General features: G+C 35.6%; 1 protein-coding gene across 1 annotated transcript; it reads left to right on the top strand.

Moving 5' to 3' along the window:
* LOC115950642 (protein MICRORCHIDIA 2-like) lies at positions 1 to 19,532 on the top strand. Its single transcript, XM_031067865.1, has 19 exons — positions 1 to 120; positions 229 to 477; positions 571 to 645; positions 1,227 to 1,261; positions 2,855 to 2,933; positions 3,038 to 3,127; positions 5,480 to 5,555; positions 6,210 to 6,288; positions 6,383 to 6,511; positions 6,785 to 6,883; positions 8,422 to 8,529; positions 9,344 to 9,493; positions 11,071 to 11,163; positions 11,544 to 11,595; positions 11,679 to 11,790; positions 16,327 to 16,504; positions 18,420 to 18,508; positions 18,912 to 18,954; positions 19,076 to 19,532. The coding sequence occupies exons 2-19, from the start codon at positions 255 to 257 to the stop codon at positions 19,190 to 19,192; spliced, it is 1,827 nt and encodes a 608-aa protein (XP_030923725.1). The 5' UTR covers positions 1 to 120; positions 229 to 254; the 3' UTR covers positions 19,193 to 19,532.
* Positions 19,533 to 19,998: the final 466 nt, after the last annotated feature.

Below are 19,998 nucleotides of genomic sequence, written 5' to 3'. Positions count from 1 at the left end.
GGTTGTCCCCCTCTACACTCCACTCTTCCGTTCACTCCGGCACCGGGACTCTCTCTCTCTCTTCTCTCGATTGGCAGCCATCTCCGGCTTCATTCAAACTCTACTTTTCACGCAATCAAGGTTAACAAGTTCACCACTTAATTTTGCTCTTTCTTTAGCTTTTATACTAAACTAATTTTCTAGGAAATGCTCCAAACCCCTAATCCTCGAAACTAATACGAATTCCAGTGACTCTTCACTCAAAGACTCCAAAAATGCGGCCCAAAGTAGAGAAAGAACCTGCCAAAGTCATTGAAGTTGATATCAGCGACGGTGAAGCCAATGACGGAGTCGGAGCAACACCAACCAACAACAAAACGGCGTCGCAATCCGTTGCACTCACGCCGGTCTCATCCAACAAAAACCTCGTCTCTCAAAGTTTCTGGAAAGCCGGGGCCTACGATGTGGGTCCCACCACAAGACCCCCTTTAGACCACGGTTGCGTTGCTTTTCAATTATCATATTGATGATGATATTCAATTCTTTCTTCTCTATTGTAACTTTTTGTATACTGAAAAAGCTGTAATGCAGGTCAATTGGAGCACGCCCGAGTTCACCCGAAGTTTCTTCATTCTAATGCCACTTCTCATAAATGGGCTTTTGGTGGTAAGCTTTAGGCTTTTGTTTTTAACATGAAAGTGCAATTCAATTGGTTTTTACTTGCGTAATTTATATAACTTGAAGTTGAGATTTAGCTTAATAAAATGCATGACAATGTATATAGAATCCGAAACTTGTGTTGGAATTGGGTGATTTTTAAAGTAATTTTAGTTGCTTTAGTTTATGCAATGACGATTTGTGCAACTTGACAATGTTGTTCTGAAATTTTAGCTCTTGTTTTTTTGAAATGATGAACAAATTGTGTATCACCGGAGAAGTAAAACAGTTCATATGGTTCTATTTTTTTTAGTTGTTATGAATTTCTATAGATAAGAGGCAAAGTTTGGAATAGCCAATGAGCTATAGCACAATTAAACCTTCCTCCTGTTATAATAATGGGGATGGAGGTGAGGTTTTGGGTTTAAAATCCACCGGTTGTGCGTGTAACCTAGCTTACTAATTAAAGAAATAATACAAAGAGACAAAAGTCTAGAATATTTGTATGTGAATGCTCAACATATGCAAATATTTATAACTTGATTTTTCTTGTTAATTGATTGATTGATTGATTGATTGATTTGTGGCAGCAATTGCTGAGCTCTTGGATAATGCTGTTGATGAGGTAACTCAAATATCATTTATGTTTTACTGTGTGACTGAAGTAGTAACTTGTAATTATCAACATCACACAATTGACTGTGTGTGAGTTGTTTTTAAAAATTGTCACAAAAGAGAAATTTTTCTTAGTTAAAATTTAGCTGTGCAAAAAGAAAAGTAAATAGTTCTTATATTGTGTCAATAAGTCTGTTGGCTAATGCTTTGCCAAAAATATAAAAAATAAAAGTCTGCTACCATGTGATTCTCTGGGATTCACAATTTGTATAAAAAATAAAAATCAGCCTTTGGTCGCCAATCTATAGTTCTCTATAAAAATCTTCATAGAATTGTACTATCGTGTCTTACTCATTCCTGTTTGTAAGCCAAGCGCCTTCCATGTCTAGCTCCATAAAATTTGACCTTCTGGGAATTAGCCAGCCATAAAAGAACCTGTTATTAACCCTCTCCCTTAGCCATACAACTTGGGACTTTTGATGCTAAAAAATCTCCTCTAATTGTTCAAGTTTTCCCAACTTAGCTTTTAATTCTCTTTGATTTCTTTACTCTTGGAATGGCCTTCACTTATCTCTTTGGTATCTATCCACTTGATATTGGTCAATATCCAGCTTTTTGGTTACTCCCACATCTCCAAATTCCTGCTTTGTCGACCTCTTCAAATCCTCCTTGAGTGCATTTAATTTATTGACTAACACAAAATGTAGGCATTCTTGGATAATAGAATCATAGCACCAACCTCTCAATATGGAACATGAAAGGACTGTTGGGGTTATTCAACCACATATAAGATCCTCCTTCCAATGAGAGGTCAATCAGAGTTTACTCCAAAATAAATTCCAAGTACTCCAACATGGCAGAAGAAATTCACCAACCTCTCACGAGGGAAATGAACTACATTGAAGTCCCCGATTATACACCACCCCACATTCCACTCTGAAACACACTAGAAAACTCCCCAAAGTACCTCTAAGATTGTCTTCATTTGGCCCATAAATGACCAAAAACATACATGCAAACGTTGCAGCAATTATCTATGTTTTCCAAAATAACCTTGTATGGAGGGAATTTGAGAGAGTAGTAGACAAGATGAGAAAGGGGTTACATCTTTATTAGTTAGATAGTATTAAATAAGGATATTATTACCATTTTAGAAAGAATAGAACATTACCTAGCTGTGAGAACATGGATATCCATGTTTTCATAAGAACCCATATTCCTACAAGGATGAGATTTGTTGGATCTGGATGCCTGTGAGCATCTAGATTCCCATGATTGGTTTGCAACTAAACAAGGAAAATGCCTAGGAATCCTATAGGAATTTTGAAACGTGAACCAAACGGTATGTTAAAGCCAATAATGAAAGAAAAAAAGTAATGGAGATTTTTAACTGGACAGAATTTCTCTCATGGTTGCCTCATCTACTATTGGCACACAAACATTTATTATTCTTTTTTAAACTGAATCCTCCATGCTTAAAAGGGATCAGTAATCTGGGTGGTATGTTTGAATTACTCAGCTGCTTAAGACTGTATTGTTTAAATTTTGATGGGAACTAACTGTTTTTTTTTTTTTTTTTTTTAATGTTTGGCTGTCTTTTCAGATTCACAATGGTGCGACTTTTGTGAAGGTTGATAAAATTGATATTATGAAGGATAACTCTCCAGCTTTGCTTTTCCAAGGTATGGCATCCATATGCCTACTTGTTGCTACTGTAATTATGTTCAGTGGTTTCATGCATGTGGTTTAATAACATATACAAATAGGAGATCTTTTGTCCTTTCAGATGATGGTGGTGGAATGGACCCCGCACGTATTCGGAAATGCATGAGCTTGGGTTATTCTTCTAAGAAGTCAAATACAACAATCGGACAGTGTAATCATTATGATCATCTTGTACCATTAATTCTAGCTTAATGGATTAATTTGCATAATTACATTGTCTAATATTTTTATGTTGAACTTCTGGTTCTTGTTTTTGATTGGTGTTAAGAAGCAATTTTTAGTGCCAGTGAGTTCTAGTTAAAATGAAACCTCCTTTCTTTGTAAGAGTAAGGTGGAGAGTTCATTAGTGATGCTGTGTAACTTACCCAAAAAAAGGAAAAAAATTTAGTGAGACTTTTGCATACATATATCATCAACAACAACAAGCCTTAATCCCAATTTTTTGGGGTCGGCTATGGATTCTCAATAGTTTAGTTGGGGTTGGCAACATGTATTCTTTTCCTCCATTCTATTAGACTTTTGAATACATATTCTGCCTTTATGTTTTTGCAAGTCACATAATCTTAAGTTTCTAATGGTATTGATTGCTTAAACACTATGGTCATTTTTGGATGTTTTTGAAAACATTTAGATTCGAGTGTTTTGACAAAATCCAAGTCTATTGCAGTGAGGGATCAATGTGGCAAAGTTGACTTTTGACATTGGTGAGCAAATTGGAATGCTATATTTTTTGAAGAAAGTGGCTTGTGAGTTTTGGAGAAGAAGGGGAGACATGGGAGTGTTGGGAAACTCTTCTAAACAGTAAACACTAAATAGACTTTGGCCTTTGGAGTGGTACTTTGTCTCTCTCTTGTTGGGTCAAAGATGTGCTTGTGGTGGATTTAGGTTTTGGAGAATTTTTGGATCGAGGGTTTAGAATTGTTGAAGAAATGGTTATGGGTTGTGATAGGACTTAAAATTTTGGTGAATTATTTGATGCCTGTTTGATAGAAGAAAGTATGTGGGTTTAGTGGTTTTGATTGGTAAAAGAAAGATGATTTGAGGTTTTAAGGAAGAAGAAAAAGAGAGGATTTTTATGGTGTTCAGGGGTTGTATGAATAGTACTTGTGAACAACACCACAAGAAAGAGAAGAAGAGAAAGGAAGAAAAGAACACACAAAGGCCGGGATGCCTCAATGTTCAAAACACTCAACAATTTCATTAATGAACTCCATCCCTTCTTATATAGAGGTTCTTTCCTATCCTATTAGCATTAGGAGTCCTACTTTGACTTATAAATATTTTTTTATTAAAAAAAAAAAAAAAAACTTGGACTGAAAGAAAATAAAATACTAACTTGGTTGGTTACGGTCTTTGCTGTCAATTCCTTCATTTTAAGGTCTGCTTGTTTCTATCAAGGAGGTTTTTTTTTTTGGCACTTTGTATGGTTGGTCTCTGTTGATAGGATTCTTTAAAAAAAAACAATTTTGAAGATTTTAAACTCTTTGTTTCTTTGTATTTTTAATCTTATATGTGGTCTTATGGGCCATTATATATATATACATACACACACACACACACACACGGCTAGGAGATGGCAGAGATTGAGGAGTCCTATGACAGTGGTAGCATGGTCCCTTTTTATTTCACCTGCTTGGTGCATTTTTTTTATTATTTCAAAGAAAACAATTTATGGAGTCTAGGGCTACGTGTGTACATTGTGATGTTAGGGTCTGTGGTTGAAATATACATCTTGTTTTTCCTTTTGCTTTCTAATGTATGTCTAGTGCATGTTTTTATGATTTCTGTGAATATAGTATTTTAATTGTCCTTTAAAACGAGAAGAAATTTTTTTTTCTTGGAGATCTAAGCATTATTTTATGATATTTTTATCCATAGAAGTTTACCTTGTGAAAAACTGGAGATTCAAAATTGCCTTCTTTTGATAAACCAAGCACCTTTGCAATCTTGTCCAGCATTTTCAGGCACATAAATAAGATATGAGGGAATAGGGTGCTCATATATAAATTCAGATGGTTAATACTAGTTGGCATTCCACCTACGGCTTGTTTGTGCACAAATCTTCTTCCACAATGCCTAATGTTGTATGAACTATTTCCCAATGTTTCCAAAAAGAAATGTTGTATGAACTATTTTCCAATGTGTTTAAAAGAATCCTCTAAATTTTTTCCACCTCTGAAACCATTATTATTATTATTTTTTCCTGTAAAATGATGTTCCAGCAAAGGAAAGTGACATGAATTTTATATAGACTGTTCCTCTGAACAGCTCTGGGGCACATATGTTTATCAACTTAATGTCTCTAAACCCTTGCTGAGCTCCAGAAGCAAATTGAGTAACATTGCAGCTAAATCTTTGTTTTTCAGATTTTTACTATAGTTTTGTTTATTTTCCTTTTTTTTTTATAACAAGTAATTTTTTTTTTTTTTTTACTTGCGTTCAACTTCAAGATCATTGTATGTTTTTCTTATTTTTGAACCAAAGGTTATGCGTTTGTTTTCAGATGGTAATGGATTCAAGACTAGTACCATGCGACTTGGTGCTGATGTTATCGTTCTCAGTCGTGCAACTAGTGCAAGGTATTTTTAAGCTTTTCCCCCTGTTTTGGCTCCTGCGTTATGCTTTAAATTCATTGAATTTTGGTCACAGGTTGTATGCTCGGAATTTTCTTTAATTGCATTCCATTATATATTGTAGTTAATTATATCACTCCAGTGGAAGGTTCAGTGAAATATTCATTCTTTCTAAACACTTTTTTATCTTGACTTGACATATTTATGTGTTTGTTCATGTGAGTGGATGTGTATGTAAGTCTGTATATTACTATTGAGAAGATATCTGCACTATCAATCCAACCTTGTATTTGTGGATTGAATTTTTGGGGATTATGGGCAACTGTATTAACCACAATACTTCACTCAATGAATCCTACTTGAGTAGCATCTATTTGAGAAAATACAATTATGCTATGTGAGATGCATTTGATGTTCTGGTTTTATGAGTGTGAAGGTAACCTCAAATCTCTATACATTAAGGTCATGTCTTTGTATGAGCTTATCTTCCTTTAAATGTGTGCTGCCTTGCTGTCAATACCATCACTTCTAGATGGTAGTATCATATGTGATTTAGCCTCTTTTTTTTTTTTGGTCATTAAGAAAATTCTTTGCTGATTGCTGGAATTAAGTTTTATTCTGCTGTATTCTATGATATTTTTCTTTTTGCATGTGTTTTAGTCGAGCAACTCAGAGTGTTGGTTTATTATCCTATACCTTTTTGCGGAGAACTGGGCAGGATGACGTAATTGTTCCAATGGTGATTCCTTCTATCCTTTATGTTCAAAATTTTTAGCCTTAGCAATTAACTTCTGTTTTTAGACTTCATTTCTTTGGCCTCACTATGGTTGCAGATAGATTATGATGTTTCTGGAAATTGGGCTGAACCAATTATATATGGCTCCCAAGATGATTGGTCTGCTAACTTGAAAATCATCCTCGAATGGTCTCCCTTTCCATCAAAGGAGGAGCTCATGCTTCAGGTTCATTTTACTACATTAAGTTTTGTTAAATTCAGACTGTATAAATAGGTTTTGTTGGACTTATTCCCAGGGAAACTAACGTTTTGTAGCATCATACCTGATTTTTATATTACATCCACAATGAGCGTCCGGCTCGCCTTTGGCTACCATGGCTGATGCTACCAGTGAAGTTGGAATAAAATATTCTCTGAGCTGTTAAATGTTGCTTATTTCTACTTATTGCACGTGTGCTATGTGCTTTCTTCGCTGACTCACTTGTTTCCCATTTTTCAGTTTGAGGATATCGGACCACATGGAACAAAAATAATAATATACAATTTGTGGCTGAATGATGAAGGCATTTATGAATTGAGTTTTGATGATGACGATGAGGTATGCTGCATTTATGCAGTGTTCTGTTATGTAATATGAGTTTTTTCTTATGGATCTGCATTAACTAGATGTTTTTAGGCAATCTGAATGGCATGAAAAGATTTAGAGTGCCTATTTGTTCTGATTTTTTTATTATAGTCAACTCTAGATGCAACTCTTGGAGGGTGTTTTTTTTTTTTTTTAATATGTAACTCTTGAAGGGTATTTATTTTTGTTTTATGGAACTTGTTCCTGTGGAATGTATTATGGATTAATAAAAATTTTATTTTTTGAACTCTTTATTTTAACTCTTGGCTTTGCTTGTTGAAGAACTCATTAATTCTCAAGTGTACAAAATCAAAAGATTAGGCAATTATTTTCTTGTGTTAGACAACCCCCCCCCCCCCTTCCCCCTCTCTCCCTTTGTTTGACCCAAATTTCAGTTGATTCCTTTATTATTATTTTTAGGTAGTTTCAATTGATTGCATGATTAGCCCTTACCAAGTTATGGAACAAGTTTTGATTGGGATTGATGCAATTAAGAATTTGATCTTAATCTTGTGAAAATTTCTAAAACATATGCATTTGAATCTGAATGGTCATAAATACAAACTTTTATCTACTTCTAATCACTGGACCATACTGAAAATTTATAAAATCGTAGGGGTTGATTGTTTCAAATGTACTGTGGGGCCATATTAAAACTTGGATTGAATAAGGACTGGGCAAAGAGTGTGATTTAACTACCGCTGTCCCACTGTGGTTTCTAATGTCAAGCATGCAATTTTCCATGGTATAAATATATTGATAAGTAAGTTTTGACCCCAAGGGGAGGGGGAAGGAAAATTTTTATTTATTTGTTTCAACTAGTTATCTCCGCTTCATGAGTTATGGTCCCCAGCCAATTGTGCTACCCCTTGGGGTCATGTATATTGGTTAGTTATAATATTTCTTAATGAGAAGTAGTATATTAATTCAATGGGTTTAGTAGAATAGTTGTAGGAAAAATTTTCCTGTTAATTTCTGTTCAAAAATTGAAGGGACTACAAATTTCAATTGATGTGGTCTATAATGAGTGTTAATATTTCCTTCTCTTACCATCTTTTATATCATTTGTTTTTCAAGGTTAATTCTTCATAACCGTGATATTATTATATATGGCTGTTGATTCAAAAGGATGATGAAGGAGCCCAAGTACCTTTTTACATGCTGCTCTAATCCTAGTTTGATTAACAATTTGATTTTATCGTTTTTATAATCCTACGAGCTTGAGAAAATACTACTAGACTGCCAATTATAGGACAACTTGGATCATTTGTAAAAACTGGGATTGTAGAATCAAGAAAAAAAAGAAAAAGAAATCTTTTGATCCTGATTGCTGTTTTATCAGCCATGGTTTTGGGTGGGGTCTATGCATGTGTGTATGTGTATTTCAATATGCTGGTTGTTTTCTTATTGTTGATTTGTTGTGGTTAATGATGTAGGGTGTTCTCATTTTGATATGTTAAATAAATTTAATTACAAAAGCAAGCATGGTCCTCATTTGATATTTGATGCAGGATATAAGGCTGCGAGATGAAGCCAGCCGTGGAAGCCTGACAAAATTAAACAAAAAAGCAGTGGAGCTTCAATCCCATATATCTTACCGCATCCGTTATTCCTTAAGGGTAACCTTTTATATTGTACTTTTTGTGTTTGGTCTCTCTCTCTCCCCTTTTGCCAGTGTCACTTGTTAGATTTCTTTCATAATTGTTGCTTACATATTTATTTGGCTAAAATGCAAATTACACCCTTTAAGTTTGACTGAATATTCGTTTTAGTCCTTTAACCTTAATTTCATTCAATTTAGTACTCTAAGTATCCGTTTGGGTACAGCTGAAACAGACTCAGCGTCTACATTTTGGTGTTTCCTTTTTTTTTTTAGAACGTGCACTGGCCTTTTTTTTGCTTTTCTAGTGGGTTTTGTGCACTGTTCACGGGACCCATAAATCTCTTTTTTCAACAAAAATTTCATTAAAAATGGGTCCCACGGCATTATTTACACATTTAAAAATTATTTTGCTATGTTGTTTTCAGTTTTCAGCAAAATAAGCGGTATCCAAACACACCATAAGTTTCAAATTTATTCAATTCAGGCATTTCATCCAATTCCATTAAAAAATTGCCAATAAGTATGCAATTAACCAATGAAAAAGATTTTTTGAAAAAAAAAATTCTCACATAAAAAATCTATAAATATTTTTCGTGTGAAAAATATTTTTTTAATGGCAATTTTTTAACAAAATTGGACGAAATTCCTGAATTGAATAAATTTGAAACTTAGTGGATTCAATTGAATGAAAGTAAACTTAGAGGACTGAAATGAATTTCAGTCAAACTTAGAGGATGCAATTTGCATTTTAGCCTATATATTTTCTATTTGTTTGTATCACTTGTTTGATTCCTTCAAATTTTCTAATTTATTTATATATCTCTGCACAGGATTACGTTTCCATTTTGTACCTAAGAAAATTTAAAAACTTCAGTATTGTATTAAGGGGGAAACCTGTGCATCAGTTAAATATTGCTGATGAGTTGCAACATTCAAATGTGGTGAGTTACAAGCCCCAGCTAGGCCTGGGAACAAAAGAGGTAAGAGTTGATGATACTTAGAAGTTTTTGCTTTAAGAAAGTTTGTTACTAATCAAAAAAAAAAAAAAAAAAGCCAAAAGAGGTGCAATGATTATGGTGGTAGATGTAGACAATATAAACATGGTTATTATTTAATAATTCTGGTCTCTATATGTTCCTTAATGGATAACTATCATAAGATGAGGACCCAGCCTTAAAGGAGCATCAAAATGGCATTTTAAATTTTTGGAATTCCTGATAGTTCTCCATAAAGATTTCTTAGAACTCTTGAAAATTTCATCAGAATGTCCTTTCATTAAGACAAAGAAGTGAAATAAAAATACAATATAGTAGGGTTTTTGCATCTTATTGTTATAGAATCTAATACTGTACCTTATTTGTCATGTGATGCTCTTCCCTATATTGAAATGTGTGGACAAGTGCAAGTCATAACTTGATAATTGTTTAAGCAGTCATCCATTACATATGTTATGTCAAAGTTTTAACAAATAAAATTGGAAGTGATAACTTCACCACTTATTCATTTTGGGGCGGTGTATTTTGTGACCCTTTCTGGTGTTATGGTTGCTTTGATAAGAATGGATGTTCACTTCTGTAATATACTTGGAAAGAAAAAATCTCTTATAGGTTCTATCAGTGGGAATTATTAGTCTTATCAAAAAAGAAGAATATGATAATAATGAAAAGGGCATTACAGTTTATACTCGTACTTTGTTACCTTTATTCACTATTCATGTTTGATGTTCCTTCCATCCCACAATGTATTCTCAAATATGCAACCTTACTTGTCTATAATGTTTGTCCTGGTCCAAGTATCAAACCATAAATTTTCTAAATTTCCCCTCAATACTCTTCACTCATACTTTTCCACCACATTCTCAATTTTTAAGAGGGTAAACTTGGAAAGTAGTTTTGAAGATTTGAGATGATTAAGAATTGATTGTCTTCTTAAAAATGTATGCATTTGACAACTAGGATATGTTTTTTTATTTTTTATTTTTTTTATTGAGATCTCAAAAATAGAGGCACCCAGGTATACCGGGCGTATACAACTTGGATATTATGGGATGACTAGATTTTTATGTTTCTCACTATTCATGTTTGATGTTCCTTCCATCCCACAATGTATGCTCAAATTTGCAACCTTACTTGTCTATAATGTTTGTCTTGGTCCAAGTATCAAACCATAAATTTTCTAAATTTCCCCACAATACTCTTCACTCATACTTTTCCACCACATCCTCATTTTTTAAGAGGGTAAACTTGGAAAGTAGTTTTGAAGATTGGAGATGATTAAGAATTGATTGTCTTCTTAAAAATGTATGCATTTGACAACTTGGATATGTTTTTTTATTTTTTATTTTTTTATTGAGATCTCAAAAATAGAGCATCCAGGTATACCGGGTGTATACAACTCGGATATTATGGGATGACTAGATTTTTATGTTTCTCAAGGATTTTTAAACTTCAACCTTGTGTCAAATTTTGGCCCCTCTAAAGGCACTATTAATTTGTGGAAGTTCATATTAGATACAATTATGTTGAAGTTGAAAATTTGATTAGTCTGTTTGGTTTAGGTTACAGTGGAAACAACTGTTGGATTTGCAAAGGAGTTTCCTTCAATCCCTGTTTGTGGATTCAATGTGTACCATAAAAATCGCCTCATCAGGGTAAGTTTTGGTAAAGCTGAAGTAACCCCTCCATGTAATCCGATATGCTTGTGTGCATGTGTGTATGTGTTTTTTTTTTTTTCTTTTGCTTCGTTTTTGTGTATTCCTATTTTTGTTTATCTCTATGTATGTACTTATATTTATATTTGAGGTTTTAACTTTTGGATTGGTTTAAACCTGGAACATTGTTTTGTGTGAGATGCTGTGTCAAACTTGGCTGTATAATACCCTGTTGACTTAGGAAGTTGAATAAATTCATGGAAGTTCTGCTAACTTTTATGCTGTTTATATGATAAGTGGAATGTGTTTCATGCTATAGTGGGACTGTTGAGATACAAGTTGATGTTACTGACTTGGTTAGTTCTTCATATTTTTTTTAGCCTTTCTGGAAAGTCTCTGCTGATGGTTCTTCAAAAGGGAGCGGTGTTATTGGTACCCTCTTTCCCTTGATTTCTTGTGTCAAACACTTCCATTAAATTTTCATTTATTCATTGTTTTTTCCTTTTATATTGTAGGAGTTCTTGAAGCAAATTTTATAGAGCCAGCACATGACAAGCAGGATTTTGAGCGATCATCGCTGTTTATCAGGCTAGAAGCTAGGCTGAAACAGATACTGAATGATTACTGGTTTGTTAACATGTGTCTTAATTACAAATTCTTCTAAATGGTCTTTTTTTTTTTTTTTTTTTTTTGGTTGATAAGTAAGAATATTTTATCAAAGAAAGAGGACACCACCTAGTACCCAAGATGTGTGCTTATATAGCGTCAAAACTCAAAAAAAGTTACAACAGTGTACAAATTCTAACACAGTGCAGTAAGAAAGGCAAGGAAAAACAGCCATGCAATCAAACAACGCTTGTTAAAGGATCATCTTTAGATCCATCATGGTCCTTTCCAAACCTTCAAACTCTCTATTATTATGCTCCCACCAAATAGTCCACATAAGACATAGAGATACCACATTCGAAATGTCACTATTCTCATGTTTAGAAAATTTCCCCTTTCAACATGCTAACAAATCAAGAACTCTATGAGGCATAATCCACTGTACCTCAAACAAACATAGCACTAGAGACCACAACTCTTAAGTGTATTCACAATGTGGCAACAAGTGATTTACATTCTCCCCATCCTTCTTACACATATAACACCATTCTACTACAAACATCAAAGTCGGTGTAAGTTATTTAACGTAAGAATTTTACCTAACAGATTAGTCCATGTAAAGAAAGCTACCTTAAGCAGACTTTAGCCTTCCAAATACTCTTCAAAGTGAAAGAGCCCACGTCTCCAATGTAAAGCACTTTACAAAAAGGTTTGACCTCAAATAACCCATTCTTGACAGGCCTTCAACCAAGTTGGTCTTCTATATCCCTCCTAATTTTTGTTGAATAGATGAGGTCCATAAAAGTGGTCTGTTAGAAGTATGTGATTAAATGATTAAATTTACCATATCCCAATAGTTTAAGCTTTTGGGACAACTGGTAATTTAACATGGTATCAGAGCAGGAGGTCCTGAGTTCAATCCCTGTCTTTTCCACTCTACCTCCCATTAAAATTCTCACATGTTGGGCCTCACCTATTAAAAGGTAGTTTCGGCCCACACGTGAGGGGGAGTGTTAGAACTTAGAAGTATGTGTTTAAATGATTAAATTTACCATATCCCAATAGCTTGAGCTTTTGGGACAATCGGTAATTTAACATGGTCAGACATATCCATCTCCCAATCATGAATAGCTCCCATGACAGTAATTTCCCAGTGCATAGATTCATAGAACCTACATTCCCAACATAAATAGTCTGCCACAGCAGCCTCCTTATCCTGAGCAGTACTATACAACTTTGGATATGCATTCTTCAGAGTACCTTCCCTGCACCACCAATCATGCCAAAAGCAAACCTTAGTTCCATGACCAATTGAGAATCTAATGCACCTGGAAAATTGACTCCACCCTAATCTAATATACTTCCATAAGCAAACACCATACCCACCCCCACCCTCCTTTGAACACCAACCACCCCATTCACTACCATACTTGCACTCGCTACTTTTGTCTAGAAAGCTCCTCTCTCTAGCAAAACACCATAGCCACTTGCCAAGCAGTGACTAATTGAATGACACCACATTTCTAACTCCCAATTCCCCTGTTGAATTGGAGAACATAGATGCTTCCAATTAAAAAGATGAAATTTAAATCCATCACCCATATCACCCCAAAGGAAATCCCTCTGCACCTTTTCAATGCGCTTAGCAATGTTGTAGGGAATGGGAAAAAGGGAAAGGAAATAAGTTGGCAAACTTGGGAGGTTACTCTTACTTAGTGTGAGTCAACCCCTTTTAGACAAATAGAGTTTCTTCCACCCTGTTAACCTCTTCTCCCTAGATTTAAATTTTGCACCCAATGGCAGCCCCAAATACTTAATAAGTGGATTGGAAACCTTACAGCCAAGGATATGGGCTAAAGTGCTCCACTTCTGGTACAGCAATAGGAACTAGTCTCACGCTTCCCAATTTTTTTAACCCCCAAAAAAGCCTCAAAACACAGCAAAAAATACTTCTTATGATGAATTTGTCTGGGGTCATTAACATAAAAGATCAAGGTGTCATATGCGAATAATAGATGTGAAATCATCATTAGATCAGTAGTGTTACTTGGCACAGTAAACCTCCAAGAATTAACAATACAATCCCAAATCTTATCCTTAGTGTCCCAAGTCCACTCCGCATTGGATAATTTGGCAATAAAGTTATTTCTCTAATAACAAGATGATGGAAAAACTTTATGTTTTTATCCCTTTCTTTAATCACGAGGCTCTTTATTTCTGTCACCAAGAGATTTCCTTTAAAACATAGTTTTCTTCAACTTCGCCAAAGTACCAACTCTCCTTGTTCTATCCTCCAAAGATGAGGGCCTGATTTCCTCCCTTTCAAAAACTGAATCTCTATTAATAACATTTTTTTTTTAAAAATCCCCACATCACCAAAGAACACATTGTTCCATTTCTTTAGATCCTCCTTGAACACTCTTAACTTGCTTGCCAAAACAAAGCTCAGAGGTTAAATTTGATAGCCCTTCCACCATGTCCACACCTTGTCTACAATGTCAGCCAGTTGTAACCACATGTTTTCGAACTTAAAATGAGATTTCCAGGAATGAAACCTTCCACTATGACGCACAAATGGAAAATGATCTGAAAGTATCTGAGGCAACACATTATGGATTAGATCATAAAAATGCTCTTCCTACTCCATGGAATAAAAATATGTTTAACCTAGACTTAGACGGAGGCTCTTGAATACTGGACTTGATGAATTTACCCCTATCAGTGGCAAATCCAACCAATCCAATTCTGAACTGAAATTTGATAACTCCCACATAGCTGTTATATGTCTTCCCTTGCCCAGTCTCTCACTAGGGCAACGAGCCACATTAAAATCGCTTTCGATACACCATGGCACTCGTCACCAACTAACACCCCCGCTAATTCTTCCCATAGACATTTTTTATTAGCATCTACATTAGGGCCATACACACCAGAAACTGCGTCCATAAACTGGCCTTTGACACTCTTAACTTTACAAGAGATTGGATACTAACCTTTGAAACAATCCAGAAGTTCAACCACTTGTTTATCTCAAAGTATTAACACTCCTCCTGTGACCTCATTTGCTTCCAGATACTCCCGGTCAACAAACCTATTACCCCAAAAACTTCTCACCACCTCTCTGTGGATTACCTCTAGTTTAGTTTCCAAGCCTTCCACATCTTGAGAGCATTTCTATGTTGCAACCTCTTCTCCTTGTTATTTAGACCTCTGACATTCCATAAGATAATTTTTAGATTCATTAAGTCAACACTAAACCCCTTGGTCTACGGCCATTCACCAACTGATTAGAGCCTTGTTGGTCATAGTTCACCAATGATAATAGGGTCTTTAGTTCTCTGAGCCCCATAATTGTTGGTTTTGAAATTTGCTTTGGACACATCCCATTACTACCCCTCTGTTGCCATTTGGCCATTATAACCTAAAAAATTGTCATCACCTTGTCTTTTAAACCTTCAAAAGACACCCCCAGGACTCTATTAAATCCTTGACTTGCTTTAGAAACTAGTCCAAGGGCTTGTTGCAATCCAGCTTTTGGTAACTAGTGTTGCCCCCAAGGGAACTTAGTGGGGGTGACCTTGAGGGCATCATTGCAATGAGGCACTGACAAGTGTTTCTGTGAGGGATCATACCTATTTCAGCTCCTGGCTCAGGGGATTCCTTATACACTACAATGGCTCGATCATCCAACTTCAGCATCATCTCTCCCTCCTTTGTCACCACTGTGATAAACCCTAGCTCCTTCGGCACACCCTCCAAAAGCCAGACCCCTGAGTCTGCCTTTTGGCTGTAAATTGCTACAGGTTGCTCCCTATCAACCTTGGTAGTGTTAGGCTGAAGGTATAGGGAATGTTAGATGATCACCCCTCCCCACAGTTCCTGTGATGAGATTCAATCCTCCTCACACGATCGACATCTTAATGGCCATTATCCCCTTATCTTGTAGAAAAGCAATGAGTGTTTTCTCCTTTGGCATGATGGTTGGATTTTTTTTCTTGTCTGTGTGTGTTTTGTTTTTATTTTAGGTTGTGGAGGGGTGGTGGTGGGGGGGGGAGGAGGGGGTTGCTAGTTGTTTGGTATTTAGAATCTTATTGTGTTCCTCTTCAAAATTTGAGGTTAAGGTTGTCTACCGTCAATCAGCTATAGCCCAGTTGGACTTCCTCCTTCTATGCTAATGGGATGGAGGGGGTGTGTAATTTAACAATAACTGGGAAAAAAAATGGGGTGAGGCTGCCTACCAACCACTTCAGAATCTTATCATGTGCTATATGTTTTGTTTTTTTGTCTTTTGTTTCTTAAATTCCTCTTTATTATCAATTGTGAGTTTTTAGGAGGGTTGGGTTTTGTATGTATGAAGCTTGACTATTATGCAGTGCTGTACAATTTCCTTCACCAATAATGTTTTATTTATGTCAATGTTGTTAGTTATAATAGATTATATCTTGCACTTATATTAACTATTTAGTTTAAATGGTCTTTTTTGAATGTCTTTGTCATCTTTAGAGTTATGAATTTGGACATTGTTTTAACTTGGTGAAATTTGTTTGGGCAAAACAGGAAAGGCCACTGTCACCTAATGGGATATCAGCCTCCAAATTTCAGATCACATCATGCGCAAAAGGAACCCCTTGTTCAACCTCTTATTGGACTTGCTGCTAATGTGGGGCAGGAGGTTGTACAGCCTATTGTTAGTCTTCCAGCTAACATAGGGCAGGGTTTGAGTAATGGACACGCTGTAAGTGGCCGCAAAACTATTTTGGAACAGGATTTACCTGCTGTACACTATTGTTAGATGCCCAACTATGAATGATTTAGATTATTATTTATTTATTTTTAGTTTTTTTTGGTTGAATCTCTGCATCATTTAACCCCCAAAATTTTGATGTGAATGTGCTCCACACTTCTTATTTGTTACCCTAAAAATGGTAGGCCCGGTGAGATTGTGCAAAAATTTGAGGGAATCTTTTGGTACACGGGATGATTACCTGTTGCTGTGGACATATCTGATACTGTGTGCTGGGTACATCTCGTGTGGACATGGCCCAGGCTCTCACACTATTCTTAAACCAATTAATTGTCATGGATAAATCTGCTGCCATGGTTTGCCTGAGTGAACCTTCCTTAGTGATGGTTCCACTGGGCCTAGATGCATGCTTTTCTGCTCACTCTCTGTACAGTTTGTATACATAATATTTTTAACATGGTATGTGCAATAGATTTTTTACCTAGCAAAAAAAAAGGTATGTGTTGCAATTTACAAACTAGTATTTATTAAAAAGGAAATTGTTGCAATTTTCTGTGGAAGCGGCAGCCAAAATTAATTGTCATGGATAAATCTGATGCCATGTTTTGCCGGAGTGAACCTTCCTTAGTGATGGCTCCACTGGGCCTAGATGCATGCTTTTATGCTCACTCTTTGTACAATTTGTATACATGATATTTTAAATATGGTATGTTTTAAAGATTTTTTACCTATAAAAAGAAGGGTAAATTGCAAAATATACTTGAAGTTTGGGGTTGTTTGGATTTTACACTCCGAAATTTTAGAAATTTGATTTTACGCCTTGAAGTTTGGTTATGTTAGCATTCGTCCCCTCTAGTTAGTTTCTGTTGTTAAGTGACACATCATCACACTGACGTGTTTTGCTTTTGCCAAATCAGCCCCAAGCGATGCTGTTTTGCCAAAGTGAAAACACAAAACTCAAGTTTAATTATAAGACACTGTTTTAGCCAAATTCCAAAGCTGCCAAACTCAAAAATAAATAATAAAAAAAACCCGATGGTTACCTATTGATATAGGGTTGCTGGATTGCTGGTGTAACTGCAGCGGCATGGTACTAGTCAAGTAAGGGTAATGGTGGTGGTGGCTCTTGCGGCGGCGGCGTCAATGGGATTTCAATGGTGGCAATTCTTGTAATCTGGGAGCTTCGGTTTACTGGTGGCGTGGGTTTGGGATTTTCATTTGGGGGTGATTTGGCAAAAACAAAACATGTCAGTGCAATGATGTGTCACTTAATAGCAGATACTAATTGGAGGGGGCGAATTGCTAATGGAACCAAATTTCAATGTGTAAAATCAAATTTCTGAAACTTTGGGGTGTAAAGTCCAAACAATCCCAAACTTCAGGGGTGTATTTTGCAATTTACCAAAAAAAAAAAGAAAATGGTATGTGTTGCAATTTGCAAACTAATATTTATAAAAAAGGAAGTTGTTGCAATTTGCTGTGGAAGCAGCTGCCAAAATTTGACGGTTGACCCCTCTTATTCATTCTAATAGTGTACCAATCAAACAGATGCAGTACTATCACATAATTCGCATGAAATCATGCATTTTCATTTTTCACATCTGTTCATATGACAGGTCTCTCTCTCTCTCTCTCTCTCTCTCTCTCTCTCTCTCTGTGTATGTGCATGAGTGTGTGGTTGTGGGTGTGTTAAATTTCAATTACTTAACATGTTTGCTTGATCTTTACCCATACCTATCTGTTATGTCAATTCTTATCCATGTGTATATATTTATAAATTTTATGTGGATGGATGGGCAATCATGCACCTCTGTTTCTGAGTAAAATTACCATTCATATTGCATTCTGTGGTTGGTAAAATACAATATTTAATTGTGAGTCCTTGTCGAATGTCTACATATTGCAGGGTTCCTATGATCAATTAGCATCTATGGATGGTTCAGCGCCTATTTCAGTTGATCAAATATGTGAAGAGAACATACAACTCTTCATGAGGTAAATGATTCCATATTTTATGATCTAAACGTTCAGAGGATCAGTAACATAGATATGGCCTGGCCTGTAATGTATGGTTAAGTTTTTCAGTCTTTCTAGTATTTATATTTCAAAAAGAAAAAGATGGGGACAGAAGGGGAGTGGGGGAAGTAAAAGCAGCATTTAGCTGAGGCTTGCTACTGGAGGTCCATACTTGCACTAATGGACAATGAGGTTTTCACCCTGCACTGTGTGCTTTTTTTGTTCTTTCTAATCTTTCTTCATACATCCCTTACCAGTATATGGACAGCTATCTTTCAAGTACTGGTTTATGTGTTTGATTTCTTTTGAGGCTTTAGGCTAATTGCTATTTGGCTCCTATGCTTTTGTTCTTAAACTGAAACCTGGAAACTCTTTTCTGCAGGTGTGAGGAACACATGCAGAAGGAGAATGAATTGAAACAGACGGTAGGTAAAATTTGCACTCATAGAATGCTTGTGGTTTAGAGTTGGAGGGGATGATTAATTTTTGTAAATATGAATAGATAATGTAATAGGGAATTTTGTTTGTGTTGCTGAAATGGAACAGATCGAGGGCTTGGAGAAGGAGTTGAAGGAAGCCAAAATGAAGCGTGATCAACTTTCTTTGTACCTGGAGACTAGGAAGAAGCAAAAGATTGTAGACCCACAAACTGGAGAAGTTTGAGAAATTACTTTCTGAAGCACTGAGCGCACTATAAAAATACCTTACTAACAGCCTCCCCTGAATATTGTTACGTTGCCTACGTAGTTTATCAGATTATGTACAGTATACTTTTTCATGTGTAAATAGTCAAGTCTTAAGAATGAACTAGGAAACCATTTTTTGTGATGTGGCTAGCTTCTTTGAGATTAGGCTTACTTGATCGAATTGTAAAGTTTATTTCTGTTGTCTGCTCTTTCATATGGGCACAGGATTGGTGCATGAAATACATGTGGTTTGTAGTGGGGTCTGTATAATTTGTAGTAATGAAATTGCACGGTAGGATAATTTTGACCCTGCGACTTGATGACCTTGTAAAGATTTTTTTTTTTTTGACAAATGACGGTGTCCAAACCTCTTTGGACCTCGTAAAGATTGAAATGCTGACAAAATGGACTCCAAGGTTCTTGCATTAATTTGCTCAAAGAGCGAAATGTACCATTTTCATCATAGATTCATAACACATGATGGATCAAATGATCTTGCAAGCTTCATTACTTAGTAGATTATTTCCTAATTCAATACTTAAAGTAGTAGCATTCTCTCATCTCACATGAATGACGGATCATGGATCTAAGAAATGAAGTGAACCGAATGGACCAAAATGGATAGAATGGACTGAATTGGATCGAAATGCTATGATAATGTAACTCGATAGGAATATAGCAACAATAAATGCTAAATTTTAATTTTTAGATATTATATAGATATATTGATATTGATATAGATTAGTGAGACCAATCATTCATTCGAGAGGAGTGAGTACTACA

Source organism: Quercus lobata, chromosome 6 (genome assembly GCF_001633185.2).
Source record: "Quercus lobata isolate SW786 chromosome 6, ValleyOak3.0 Primary Assembly, whole genome shotgun sequence".
Taxonomy (NCBI): Eukaryota; Viridiplantae; Streptophyta; class Magnoliopsida; order Fagales; family Fagaceae; genus Quercus; species Quercus lobata.
The sequence above is the reverse complement of the archived record's forward strand: the minus strand, read 5'-3'. Positions and strand labels throughout refer to the sequence as shown.

Coding starts and splice junctions, on each gene's coding strand:
- LOC115950642 (XM_031067865.1), top strand. CDS start 255: ATGCGGCCCAAAGTAGAGAAAGAACCTGCCAAAGTCATTGAAGTTGAT. Junction 11,791..16,326: donor CAGATACTGAATGATTACTG/GTTTGTTAACAT, acceptor TGGGCAAAACAG/GAAAGGCCACTGTCACCTAA. Junction 18,509..18,911: donor AACATACAACTCTTCATGAG/GTAAATGATTCC, acceptor TCTTTTCTGCAG/GTGTGAGGAACACATGCAGA.